This window comes from Heloderma suspectum, chromosome 9 (genome assembly GCF_057233095.1).
Source record: "Heloderma suspectum isolate Gila_16-S chromosome 9, 16-S_ref, whole genome shotgun sequence".
Lineage (NCBI taxonomy): Eukaryota > Metazoa > Chordata > Lepidosauria > Squamata > Helodermatidae > Heloderma > Heloderma suspectum.
This window is the reverse complement of record NC_139466.1, coordinates 41,357,581-41,371,439: the sequence shown is the minus strand read 5'-3', so window position 1 is coordinate 41,371,439 and position 13,859 is coordinate 41,357,581. Positions and strand designations below refer to the sequence as shown.

The following is a 13,859-nucleotide window of genomic DNA, read 5'->3' as shown; positions in this document are numbered from 1 at the left end:
ATAGCAATGCCTAGTACCAGTTGAGAGTATGTCCTGGAATGCCTGGGGGCCCCAGAAATGCAAGGCATCTGCAGCAAATGAGGGACTTTGACAACATCCTTCACCAAATACTCCTGAGCAAACTTAGCAGTCATGGAATAAGAGGAGAGAGCCCCCCCCCCCCCGATCAGTATCTGGTTAAAGAATAGAAAGCAGAGAGTGGGTTAGGATGATTCACAGTACGGAGAAGAAGCCATCGTACCTTCTCCTCCTGCCCCCACCGTGCTGCGGGTGCAACCGCCATTTACAGAATTCCCCATGATGCAGCACGGGTTGGCAGGTTGTCCAAATCCAGAGTGTGGCAGGGCTGGCTTCTTACCCACCCTATAAACCACAATTTACACTAGGGGTTGTAGGGCAGATTCGAAGCCAGCCCCATGTGCTAAGTTTGGACGACATGCCAATCTGCACTGCATTGCGGGGCATTATGCAAATGGCAGTCGCACATGCAGCGTGCGCAGGGAGAGACACCACAATGGCTTCTTCTCCCTGTAAAATTACCTGAACACCCCCAGAGTGTAGGAATAAATGGTAAATTCTCCTAATGGAGAGGTGTGAATAATGGGGTCCCACAGGGATCTGTATTGGGACCAGTGCTTTTCACCGTTCATAAATGGTCTGGAATTCGGAGTGAGCAGCAAGGTAGGCATAGAATACTGGATTGGAAGGGCTTATAAGGCCATCGAGTCCAACCCCCTGCTCAGTGCAGGAATCCAAGTCGAGTTTTTATTTATTTATTTATTAAATTTATTAATCGCCCATCTGACTGGTCACCCAGCCACTCTGGGCGATGTACAACCCACCATAAAACAATTTAAAACAATAACATTTTACCATAATTTTTTTTTTTTAAATACCCTAACCCACCCCAAATGCCTGCCTGAACAACCACGTTTTTAATGCACGACGGAAGCTCATTAAAGAGGGGGCATGACGGAGTTCCCTAGGGAGGGAGTTCCACAGAGTGGGGGCCACCATAGAAAAGGCCCTCTCCCTCGTCCCCACCAGTCTAGCTGTCCTGGCTGATGGGACAGAGAGAAGGCCATCCGAGGCTGATCTTCTTAAGCGGCCTGTCTGGTGTTGCTGGAGGCACTCCTTAAGATAGGCTGGGCCGGAACCATATAGGGTTTTAAAGGTCAAAACCAACACCTTGAATTTGGCCCGGAAAACAACTGGTAACCAGTGAAACTCCTTCAGCACTGGAGTGATGTGATCTCGCCGGCGGCTGCCTTTAATCAGGCGAGCCGCCGCGTTCTGTACCAGCTGCAGTTTCCGAACCGTCTTCAAGGGTAACCCCACGTAGAGCGCATTACAGTAGTCTAAACGAGAGGAGACCAGGGCATGTACTACCGATGGGAGCAGATGGTCGGGAAGGAAGGGGCGCAGCCGCCGTATCAGATGGAGTTGATACAGCGATGTCCGGCTCACAGCTGACACCTGAGCCTCCATGGACAGCTGGGAGTCCAAAATGACCCCCAGGCTGCGGACCTGGTCTTTCAAGGGTAGCTGTACCCCATTCAACACCAGGTCAACATCCCCCAGCCTCCTCTTGTCTGCCACCAAAAGTACCTCGGTCTTGTCAGGGTTGAGCTTCAGCTTATTCCTCCCCATCCAGCCACTCACCGTCTCCAGACATTTGGACAGGGATTCTACGGCCAACCTTGGTGAAGATTTGAATGAGAGGTAGAGCTGCGTGTCATCCGCATATTGATGACACTGCACCCCAAACCTCCTGATGATAGCCCCCAGTGGCTTCACATAGATGTTAAATAGCATCGGGGAGAGGATGGAACCCTGTGGCACCCCACAAGTAAGTGGCCACGGGTCCGAAACCTCCTCTCCCAGTGCTACCCTCTGGTACCTGCCGGAGAGGAAGGACCGGAACCACCGCAATACAGTGTTTCCAATGCCCAACCCCTCCAGGCGGTCCAGGAGGATACCGTGGTCAACGGTATCAAAAGCCGCTGAGAGGTCGAGGAGAACAAGGAAGGAGCATTCACCCCTATCCAGAGCCCTCCTCATATCATCCACCAAGGCGACCAAGGCCGTTTCTGTCCCATGCCCAGGCCTGAAGCCCGACTGAAATGGGTCTAGATAATCAGTTTCTTCCAAGTGTGCCTTCAACTGCACTGCCACCACCCGCTCAATCACCTTGCCCAAAAATGGCAGATTTGAGACTGGGCGAAAGTTGTTCAGAACTTGAGGATCCAAGGAGGGCTTCTTTAAGAGCGGTCTTATCACTGCCTCCTTGAGGGCTGATGGCATCACTCCCTCCTCAAGGGAGGCGTTCACCACCGCCTTGATCCCCTCACCCAGTCTCTCTCTGCAGCTCATAATGAGCCAAGATGGGCAAGGATCAAGTAAGCAGGTGGTCGGCCGAACAGATGAAAGCACCTTGTCCACTTCATCAGGAGGAAGAAGCTGGAACCGATCCCACAAAACCCATTTGCCACAGGCCGCCTCTTGCTCACTAACTGTATCCACAGTGTGCAGAGTAACACACCTAATCTGATCAATTTTATCTGCAAAGTGCCTTGCCAAGGCCTCACAGGAGGCCTTAGAATGCTCCAGTGGTTCCGGAGCCACAGGACCAACCAGGCTCCGGACCACTTGGAACAGCCTCCTGGGGCAGCACTCTGCAGACGCGATGGAGGCAGCATAATATTCCTTTTTTGCTGCCTTCACCGCCACGTGATAGGCTGAAGATATAGCTCTAGCCCGTGTCTGATCGTCTTTGGAGTGAGACTTCCGCCACCGGCGCTCTAGCCGTCTCACCTCCTGTTTCAGAGCTCGTAACCGCGGATTGAACCATGGTGCAGTCCGAGCCCTGTTCAGGGGGAGAGGGCGTTTCGGAGCCACCCGATCTAATGCCCCAGTGATTGCGGCATTCCAGCCACCCACCAGGGTCTCGACCGAGTGGCCGTTGGCATGCCCCAGAGAATCCCCAAGCGCGTTCAGGAATCCATTTGGATCCATAAGACGCCTGGGGCGGACCATTTTAATGGGTCCTCCACCCCTGCGGAGGGGTTGTGGAACCGAGAAGTCCAACATCACCAGATAGTGATCTGACCATGACAAGGGGGTGGTGGATATACCCCCGACTTCCAGATCACTCCCCGCTTCTCCAGAAACAAACACAAGGTCTAGTGCATGACTGGCTACATGGGTGGGCCCAGTTAGAATATGGTGCAGCTCCCAGGAGGCCATGGTCTCCATGAAGTCCCGAGGTGCTCCTGTGAGGATGGCCTCCGAATGTACGTTGAAGTCCCCCAACACCAGTAAGTTAGGGGACTGTACACGCACAGTTTACAGATGACACTAAATTATTTAAGATGGTTAAAACAAAAAGGGATCGCAAAGAACTCCAAAAGGATCTGTCCAAACTTGGAGAATGGGCATCCAAGTGGCAAATGCAGTTCAACATAAGCAAGTGTAAAGTGATGCATGTTGGAGCAAAAAATCCCGACTTCACATACGAGCTGGTGGGAAATGAGCCTAGTGGTGACTGACTGGGAAAGAGATCTTGGGGTGTTGTGGACAGCTCAGTGAAAATGTTGACCTAGTGTGTGGCTGCTGTGAAAATTCCATGGTAGGCATAATTAGGAAAGGAATCAAAAATAAAACTGCCAGTATCATACTACCATTCTACACATCTAGGGTACAACCACACTTGGAATACTGTGTGTAGTTCTGATCACTGTGCCTAAAAAAGGATATTGTAAAGTTGGAAAAGGGGCACAAAAAGGCAACTAAAATGATCAAGGGGCTGGGGCAACTCCCCTATGAGTGAAGGTTACAACAGCTGGACTGTTTGGTTTAGAGAAAAGGTGAGTGAGGAGAGACATGATAGAGATGTACAAAATTATGCATGGTGTGTAGAAAGTAGATAGGGAGACATTTTTCTCCCTCATAATACTAGAACACGGGGTCATCCCATGAAGCTGATTGGTGGAAGATTCAGGACAGATAAAAGGAAGGACTTCTTCACACAGCGCAGAGCTGAACTATGGAATTCGCTACCGCAGGATGTAGCAATGGCCACCAATTTGAATGGCTTTAAAGGGGGATTAGGCAAATTTATGGAGGAAAAGGTTTTCAGTGGCTACTAGTCCTGATGTCTATATGCTCCCTCCAGTTTCAGAGGCAGTATGCTTATTTATTTTATTTATTTATTTACAACATTTGTATACCACTCCATATCGAAAAAGATTCCAGAGTGGTGAACAACAAGAAATAAACAAAATATAAAAGAAGAAACATGATAGTAAGGTTATTCTTTAAAAAAAACGGAGTGCCAATAAAACCAAGGCTGGTTAACCAAGGAAGGCTTCCTGGGAAAGAGCTGTTTTCAGGAGGTGCCGAAAACAACCCAGTGTTGGCACCTGCCTGACCTCCAGAAGCAGGGAGTTCCACAGGAAAGGGAGCCACCACACTGAAGGCTCTTCTCTGGGTGAAGAACATGACTGAGAGGGTGCTATTGCTCTCATGGCCTACTTACGAGTTTCCCACAGGCAGCTGGTTGACCACTGTGTGGACAGAGTGCTAGACTAGATCCTTGGTCTGATCCAGCAAGGCTCTTACGTTCTTAAATGCCCAGGATTCTCTGAGAGTAGGGAGTCTGGATGCTGTTGGTGGAATGTCAAGACTTCGTACACTTGTCAAGGTCCATAATTATGTCCGTAGACCTGTTGGAAACCATCACGGAGTCTAAAAGCATGCAGGTGTATACTTCTGTACTGTTCAGTATCCAAAGACAGCGTTGGCACCCACTAAATAGGATAGAGCCAACGTGGTAAGGTAATGGCATTGCTGAGATACAAGTAACAGAGACAAAAATGAGACAGGAGTAAATGTATTTCCTATCTGGCTGCTTACTGTTTGATGCAAAAGCATGCTTATAGATGAATGAACCTGCACCTGGTTTGTCATTTCTCAAACACTGTTCTTCTGGCTGTCTTTATTGTGCTTTTAAAACTATTTTCCATATCTATTGTATGCAGCAAATTTAACACTATAATGTATTGGCATGGTAAGGATGAGTTGTAGTAACTAAATGATAATTACTGGATTTTTTAAAATACCCTATTAAACTGGCTCATTAGTGGTAATGGAACAGCTGGGATGCCGAGGCCCATGAAGTGTCTTACTTCTGCAAGCCCTCGCTCAGTGGAGACCTCATGATGATCTCAGTGAGGCTGCTTGATGCATGTCTGACTGCCGGCTAGCTCATAAAATGCCAGTGACTTCTGCTCTGCAGAAAGCAGCTGGCTCTGCCCTTATGTCTTGCAAAGTGCTACAGGCCAGCTAGTCAAATAAGGATGGAACAAAAATGAAACGGGGTGGGGAGAGAACAGGACCTGGAATGTTATTGCAGCCACCTCCCTGCACAATATAAATATTTGCAGTAAATTTAATGTATAATAAAAAATGTCTGAATAAATGGTTGTTCTTTGAAAGTATTAGGCAGCAAGTTTAGCACTGGCTTTGTTGTAGGATGGGAAGCTTTTTGTTCCCCTGAAATTGCTGGAAAAGCATTGCATACTGTCTGTTTCAAAAACTTGCCTTTTTTACTGATGAATTGTAAATTAGTGTGACCTATTGTGAGCTTGATTGTTAAAAAAAAACTATTGAAAGCAGAAGAAAAATATGTATAACGTGAATCAGAGTCCTGTTGATTTACCACTGTATTAATCCAACAGATGTTGCAAGGCTGCAAGCTTCAATTATAAATCAGAAGTTTAAATCAGAATTGTGCTTCTGATGTCATTATAACCTCCAGACGTTGGAATAGCAAGACATAACAAAGCCTTAATTCAAATAATTCATGAAAGTTTTAAAAGGCTTTTGAAGTACCTCTTTTTTCCCCACTCAGTAATAAAAATCTGGTCCTTTGAATTGGTCATCTGTTGCTTTCTGTGCAAAATTTAGTACAGATATGTCTTCTGTATATTCACCTGCTTCTTAAGCAAGCCTTTTCGATCCACTTTCTTACTCAAACCGTTTGTTTTTGCAGTTCCAGTGACTTCCAACCAACAATTTGCATAAAGCAAATAGATCAGGTTGCCTTGACTTGGTTGGCTTGGTTTCTCCTGGTTTGGTGCCCCTGCAGCAGAGCCAGCCTCATTACTGGCTGGAGCACTCTTGGCTCGCTCTCAGGCTGATCAGTTTCAGCTGATGTAACTCATCTATGCTAAGTTTTTAACAGGTGGAGGGAAGATATGACACCACTCCCACTCCAGAAGACCCAGAGAGCATTTTTTTCTTGTGCAGCCTGTAACTCTTGAGTACTTCTAAGTCTGGCTATGGAGAAGGGCCAGACTAGATGTGATTTGGGCGGGGCGGGGCGGGGCGGGGGCATCTTCCACATGTCTGCCCCATTCACATGTAGGATGGGATAGTCTGTCTTAGACAGACTATCCCATGTGGGGAAAAGGGGCACTGAACCTCCATACCCACCCTCTTGCAACCTGTCTCCCCTGAAACAGTTGCTCCACATGCTTCTCTTCTCCCTGCCTGGCTCAGATACTGGAAGTGAGCGAGTAATGGAGGAAAGTGCCAGAAGCAATGGATGGAGCAAGGTTAGGGAACAGGGTGGTGCAGTGGCTAGAGTGTTGGACTGGGAGTCAGGAGATCCAGGTTCTAGTCCCCACTCAGCCATGGAAGCTCACTGGGTGACTTTGGGCCCGTCACAGACTCTCAGCCCAAGCCACCTCACAGGGTTGTTGTTGTGAGGATAAACTGGAGGAGGAGGATTATGTACGCTGCCTTGGGTTCCTTAAGGTGGAAAAAAGGCAGAATATAAATGTAATAAATACATAAAATAAATAGGGGAAGGTTGAGGGCCCCTCTCATGTCCATACCTATTACTGTATTACAGACTCCCCACTGTTGCCTGGTGTGGGAATGGGGCATCAGGCACATGAAAATAAACTTGTCCACCACAGTCATATCCATTTTGACACGTAAGCCAGGCTCTGACCTGAAGGTGGATAATTCTGAAGCTCTGCAGGAGACAGGAAGAGAGAGCTGGAGGGGTGACCATCTTCCCTCCTCTCTCTTAGTAGCTAAATGTCCCTGTACCTCTCTCTCCCAGGGAGAGGCCACAGATCAGTGGGAGGGTGCAGGCTTTGCACTCAGAAGGTCCCAAGTTCAATCCCTGGCATCTCCTCTAGTTAAAAGCATCTGGTGGCAGGTGATGAGAAAGACCCTGCTGCCTGAGACCCTGGAGAAGCCCCTGCTGGTTGTAGTAGTCAAGGCTAGCCTGGATGGATAAACAGTCTGACCATTTACAGGACTGCTTCCTATGCTCCTGACATGTAGGCCAGATGGCTCCTTCAAGAGGAATAAGGCCAGAAAAGAGCAGTGGAGGGGGTGGGGGGAGAAAGGAACCCAGCAGCTTCCTAATCCCCTTGGTCTGTCTGCCAGGGGAGCATCACCGTTCTCGGCCTCCAAGAGTCTGTAGCATACATGTGCCTGGTGTTTTGACCTGACAAATGTAATACATAGCTAGGTTCCAAGCCTGACAGATTCTGGTCTGTGATCACGGATTTGTGTCTGCCATGATTTTGTGGGGCACTGAATTCAGCTTTCCAAGGATTGTGGTTTTGTGTTTAAAACAACAAAATTCCTAGCCTTTCTGGCTGAAAAGCAAAGCTTGAAACTGTGAAATAGTCAAACCTGGAGGCATGGCTGAAGTAATATTTCCACTGGTCAAGCGATACAGGGTTAGTGGCCCAACCCTCCCCAACAGCAAGGAAGAGCAATACATGGTTCAAAATAGTCGAACTTGTGCAACACAGGTGTAAGTATGTGCATAACTTTTACAGGCTAAAGCATTCAGCTCGCTGCAGAGTACAGGGATTGCCTGAGCACAGCATTTTGTTTTATTGTTACCTTTAAATAGTCTGGTCGTTTGCACAGAGCCTGTGCAAACACAGACACACTTGTTGACACACTTGTGTGTCTGTGTTGACACACATGGCGGCCTGTGGATGCTTTCAGCATGCAGTGCTGCACCTAGTCTGGGCGGGCTGCTCTTTCCCTATTAAAATGAGGATGGCTGCCTGTGCAATGTTTGTTCTCTGGGCTGTGGGTTGGATGCCTTCCTGCTCCAGAGAGCTGATACTGTTTGATCACCAACTTCATGTTTTTTTAAAACAGGGTAAAGTTGCGGAGCGTGGCAAGCATTTAGATCTCCTAACCAGTCCCAGCAGTCTCTATTATGAGATGTGGCACACGCAGAGCAGCCGGATGCTGAACAGAAATAACGACGAGAGGTGGGAGGAGAGAAACAATCACATGTCCAAAGAGGAGGAAAGGAAGAAGCTACAAGAAGAAATCATAAACAGTGTGAAAGGCTGTGGGAACTGTTCATGCTGAATTTGAGTCTGTTCCTCACCCCTCCTGGTTTAATGGTGACACAACAGCACTGAAGCTGTTGTCTGCATTCAACAGAATAAACAATTCAGAGATTTTGTTGACTTTGTAAAAAGGTTTTTTTCCATGGAACATAATTTCTTTAGCCAAAGGATTTTGCATCTGCCTCTTGGCCTCTCTGGTATTTACTGCAATCGGTGGGAGCAGGTTGAAACTGTCTTGGAACATCTGATTAACACATGTTTTTGGTGATAGTCTCAGAAACTTTTCCAGCAATTGCTTATTAAGTGGCATAAATCCCTATCATCTGGCCAGAATACTGTGAAGTGTTTGCATTATCTTGTTCTTCCCCACTGATGATGGGTTAAAAATGTTTTTATATATTGATTTTAACAAAAGCCAATTTAACTCAAACATGCATGTTAATAGGGAAAATGAAAAATTAACATTCTTAAATAATTGTTGGGTTTGATAGAATTTGTATCGTTTCATAAAGAATAATGACCATCAAGTCTGCAATAGCAAATCCAAAGCAGAGAAATTTCTGCTTAGTCCCTCAACACTTTTTTCCATTTATCCCACAAAACGTACATATTTCTGCAAGGAGTACAACCTCCAAATTATGAACAAAAATGTATACATTAAAATGATCAATGCACCTTGCAAGGCAACATAATAAAGTTCATCTCAGTTCTCTACTATTTGTAGAAATGCACAAGGAAATGATTCTATTAAATTCTAATGAAAATTCAATACAGATATTGTCAGAGCTATTGTCTTACCAGTAAGTGAGGTTTTTGTAGTGCAGCACAGAATACCTTCAAATCCTTGGGCACAGTTTGGAGCACCTATCAGTTGGACTCAATTATGTCTTACTTATTGATGAAGAACATTTATTTCTTTGAAGGAATTGATAAGTTGGTGCATGAAATGACCTTTATTAAAAAATACTGTTTAGAAGACATTACTATACAAAGATGAGTAACTTTCCTATTGTGTGTGAAAAGCAAAGTCTTGCTAATGTGTGGCGACAGTTCAGAATTGATTTTAATTTGGGATCTGTCTTCTCATGTTCTCCAACTGAATGTGTCTCTTCCTTGAAATTAGCACAGAGAATAGCAGAGGCTACAAAGAATGTAATATATCTCTTTATCTGCTAGAAAAAGCTGATAAGATGTTTTCTGTAACTCCTTTACCTGTTCCTATAGTGTTATTGTGGGTGGTTAGGAAGGAGGGAGGCTGTGTGCACGAAAATTGTATATATAGCTGGTTTTTCTGTTTCTGATTTTTGTTTCACAATATGAAAGCATTAGGCTTGGATTTTCATCTGTCTTAATAGACCTGCACCTTGATCCAGAAATCTTTTGTGCATGTGTGGGCGCTAATGTATGTACCCCTCCCACCAGAGTTTCGTTGTCCATTGCAGTGGAAGGGAGCAGCTCTATTCACATAAGGAACGCCTTCCACTCAAATGAACAAGGAAACTTGCACAAGCAGGCAGGCGTCCGCGGAGCTCTGCGTCGTGGTGATGGTTCTTAATTTATAAACCCGGTTCATTCGACATCTAGCGTTGTGTGCTATAAGTATCCTTCGCCACTCACAGAGCCGGTGCTGGAGCACACCAGAGATTGTGCAAGTGCCAAAGTAGAAGTTGCGCATCTGAAGAAGGCTGGGCTTTGTGCAATGTGCTACTGGCGCTCTTCGTACAGATTTTATTCACTCATTAACTCTGAATTGTGATGGGTTTCTTGCACATTTTTGAACCAGGGGTTTCATCGCCATGCCTCCCCAAATTACACTGGCATGGATGCCACTGTGCGCTTGACAGCTGATTTAAGCCACTTTGTGTGGAAAGTCACAGGCGTTTCTCCAGGAAATGGCATGAAATGCAGTGGTGCAGGCTCTCTTATGCTTTGCCTGTGGGGATAACGATCTCCATTCATCTCAGCAGAGAACCTGCTTTTCTCCTCGATATGCCTTCCCCAACACGGTGTCCTCCAGATGTGTTGGAGGACTGTGCCCATTATCCCCAGCCAGTATCGTCAGGAGCTATGCTGCCTGGGAATGATGGGGATTGTCGCCCAAGACACCTGGAGGACACCAGGTTGGGGAAGGGTGTTCTAGATGAGCATTCCTAATTTGCAGTTGCTACACTAGGCCACATGCTTGTTTTTGGAGGGAGCAGAGTGGCAGCTTCACCCTAGATACGGTTGTTATTACTCTAGATGGGTTTCAGTATGAAGTGAAGCTGTCTCTGTGTCATGATTTATTCCCGTAAGTGAAGACTTCCTCCTCGCCTTTTCACGTACTAGGTTGAGCATCATGTTTAAATCAGACATACTTGCCTGTTACTGCTGCATCCTGGTCTTGTGGTGGTCTTTTTGTTCCTCTTGCAGATTCCTCTCATCCAAGGAAGGGTCTAATGGATAGCTGTGAAGAAAGAATGTCACCTTTTTTGTTGAGCACATTGTGAATGCTTAGGGCTTTTGGCATCCATTGAAAAAAAATTGTTCTAATCTACCAACCTTACCCTAAAGAATGGCCTGTGTGTTTTACTTCTGTCGGGGCCATATTTACAGGGAAGGGAAGGTTGGGAGTTCTTGTTAACTTGCATTATTTATTAATTTACAGTAAAACTGATACATTTTGAAATTTTATTTGATCAACATTTAAAAGACAAGAGCAGGGGGTAGAAAATTGAAAAGCAGTAGCATGTTCTCATTTACATGCTGGATACCAGAACATTCTGAATAGTTCTCATTTTGTTTTTTTTATATTTGCTACCATATCAATTGTTCTGGCATTTTAAAAAATCCCAGAAAACCCTTATTCATCTCACTTAGTACATATCAAAAACTTTGCTTAGCATGGTAGCTTTTAGTCGGAGGTCACATAGTTATCCAAGGCTCATTGGTTTTTTTCATTTGTAGGCAACTATAGTTTTGATAAGTCAAGTGGATGTTGTATTTGGAATCTTATACCAGCCTTCTTTTGTAATACATGGTGAAGCCACTTAATAGTGGTATCCGCTGTTAACGTTGGAATCCCCATGCTCTGTGAGCTTCGTTGCATGGTCCTTGAATTGGAGACAGGCTGTTCTGCCACAGTTAAACCAGGTCAGTAGGATCACAAAAGCATGTAACGTCAGGCTAAATAGTGCTGCTAGCCCTGTTGACTAGGAGTTCAAGGGAGTGCGGGTCTGTTCGGATTTTCTTCCACAAGATTCTACTCAGGATGAGATCAAGAGCAACCCTGGGATGCATTCATGGGTAGAATGTAAGTGTATGTTTATCCCATGTATGTTTATGTGAGGGAGATCCCGTGTTCAAAAAATGCTGGCTCTCCCAATTCATTGGTTACTTTTTGCAGGTCAGAGGAGGGAGGGTGCACAGAGCCCTGAAGCCTCTTCCTCGTTGCAGGCCATGTAGAATCCCGGCTGTCTGAGCAGTCCTTGTGTCCATCTTTCTGTAGAGGACAATGGCCAGCTTTTCTGCAGATTCTTTTGGCTTTTATTCCTAACTGAATCTTTTAGGGAAGATGGGGGGTGAGAGATTGCTAATTGTAACGCTGAAAAAAACTACTTTGAAATTCAGATTTTAAATTTTATCCAGGCCTTTATTTCAGTTCAATAGAATAAGATGTAGTTACAGTAGAGATAACCTACAAAAAAAGGCCACCCCACAGTAAAATTATTGTACATAAAATGTTCCTTAGGAAACCTTATCATACCTCATGTTTATTGTGTGTAGGTAATTATTTCTGGAGTAAATGATTGATTTCTTTTTGAATAGAAATGGCTGTCCTGCTAAAATTACTTTTTTGTAGCAGCTTCAAGAGCTCCAAGAGGAAAACCAATATTGTCTCAGTTCCTTGCACAAAACAGTTAGCCTGATGATTTTAGTAGAATGTTGCTCCTACCTAGAAGGCATGGTTTGGGGATTATTCTTGGAATAAAAGTCATTGTGCAGCAGTAATGTCAGTAAAATTAGAATAACTGTGGTGCTTTGGGTTTGAGCAGTAGCCAAGGAGAAATCTTGGAGAATGATGGGTTAGAAGAAGGAAGACTCCTTACATTCTGTGTCCCATCCCACAATGGTATAATGCAGGGGTGCAGAACCTCTTTCAGCCCGAGGGCTGAAGTCCATTCTAGAAGCTCTTGGGGGCTACATTCCCATGGTGAGCTAAAGGCAAAAGGTGGTGAGGCTGAAAATATCAGGATATTAGCTTAAAGGGAAAACTGCATGAAGGCAGAACGGGGAAATGTGGGGCTTAGAGGGAAGGGGTGTGGCCTTCTGGGGAACCTCAGAGGGCCGGATTGGGACATCCAGAGGGCCGAATTTGGCCCCCGGGCCTGAGGTTCTATACCCCTAGTATAATGTCTCATTATTACAAAGGTAAAAGTTGTTTAATTGGATTTTATTTAATAGATTCACAGTCCACTTTTCTGGGTAAAACCCCTCACAAAATGCATTACAACATAATTAAAAATACAAGATACATAATCAACCCCTTAAAACAATATCCAGTAGCTAAAAGCCAATAGCAGCACTTTAACTTGGGCCTGGAAACAAATGGGCAGCCAAAGTAGCTGGCTCAGGGATGGGCATAAGATGATGCTCCTACGAGCATTCTAGCTGCTGCACACTGCACTGCTTGTAGGTTCTGGACCATCTTTGGGGGCAACCCCATGTAAAGTGTAACCAGGGCATGTGTTACTGAAGCAAGGTAAGCTTTCTCTAGAGAGGGCTGCAGCTGGTGGACCCGCTAAAGCTGGTAGAAAGCACTCCTGGTCACCAATGCCTTCTGCATCTCTGGTAAGCTCTGAGTCCAGGAGAGCTAAACTGCATACCTGGCTCTTCAGGGAGAGTGCAACCCCATCCAAGGTCGATTGCACGCCTCCCTCCAGATCAGCGGCCTTCCCCACCCACAAGACTTCAGCTTTGTCTGGATTAGGCTTTGTTTACCCTCATGCATCCCCAAACTGCCCCAAGATTCAGGGTTTCAACTGCCACCTTGGCATTAGAGGATGGAAATGAGAGGTAGAACTGCATGTCACCTGCATACTTTACACTTTAGCCCAAACCTCAGATGACTTCATCCCGCAGTTCCATGTACACCTTAAAAGGCATGGGGGACAAGATGGAGCCTCAAGGAATTCCAAAAGCCATTGGTGATGGGGTGGAATAGAAGTCCCCTAGTACCACCTTCTGCTCCTTTCTCTCCAGATATGACTGGAACAACCATAACACCATGCCCCAAAGTTCTGGCCCAGAGAGATAATGCAGAAGGATATCATGGCTGATATAAAAAGCTGCTGAGAGATGCAAGGAAACCAAAGGATCACACTCTGCCTATCCACCATTCCCCAGTGGTTGCTGTCCCAAAACCAGGAACAGACTGGAATGGATCTAAATAATCAGTATCCTCCCAAGACAGACTGAAGA

At 45.7% G+C, this 13,859-nt stretch overlaps 1 protein-coding gene across 4 annotated transcripts in view; it reads left to right on the top strand.

Annotated features, from left to right (window-relative positions):
* The window catches only part of ABCB7 (ATP binding cassette subfamily B member 7), a 79,104-nt gene extending 69,725 nt beyond the window's left edge, over positions 1 to 9,379 (top strand). For all 4 annotated transcript variants that reach the window (XM_084814198.1, XM_084814200.1, XM_084814199.1 and 1 more), the window contains one exon: positions 8,200 to 9,379. In XM_084814198.1, the coding sequence (XP_084670324.1) occupies positions 8,200 to 8,418 (219 nt within the window). In that variant the 3' untranslated portion in view covers positions 8,419 to 9,379. The remainder of the gene's footprint in view (positions 1 to 8,199) is intronic.
* Positions 9,380 to 13,859: the final 4,480 nt, after the last annotated feature.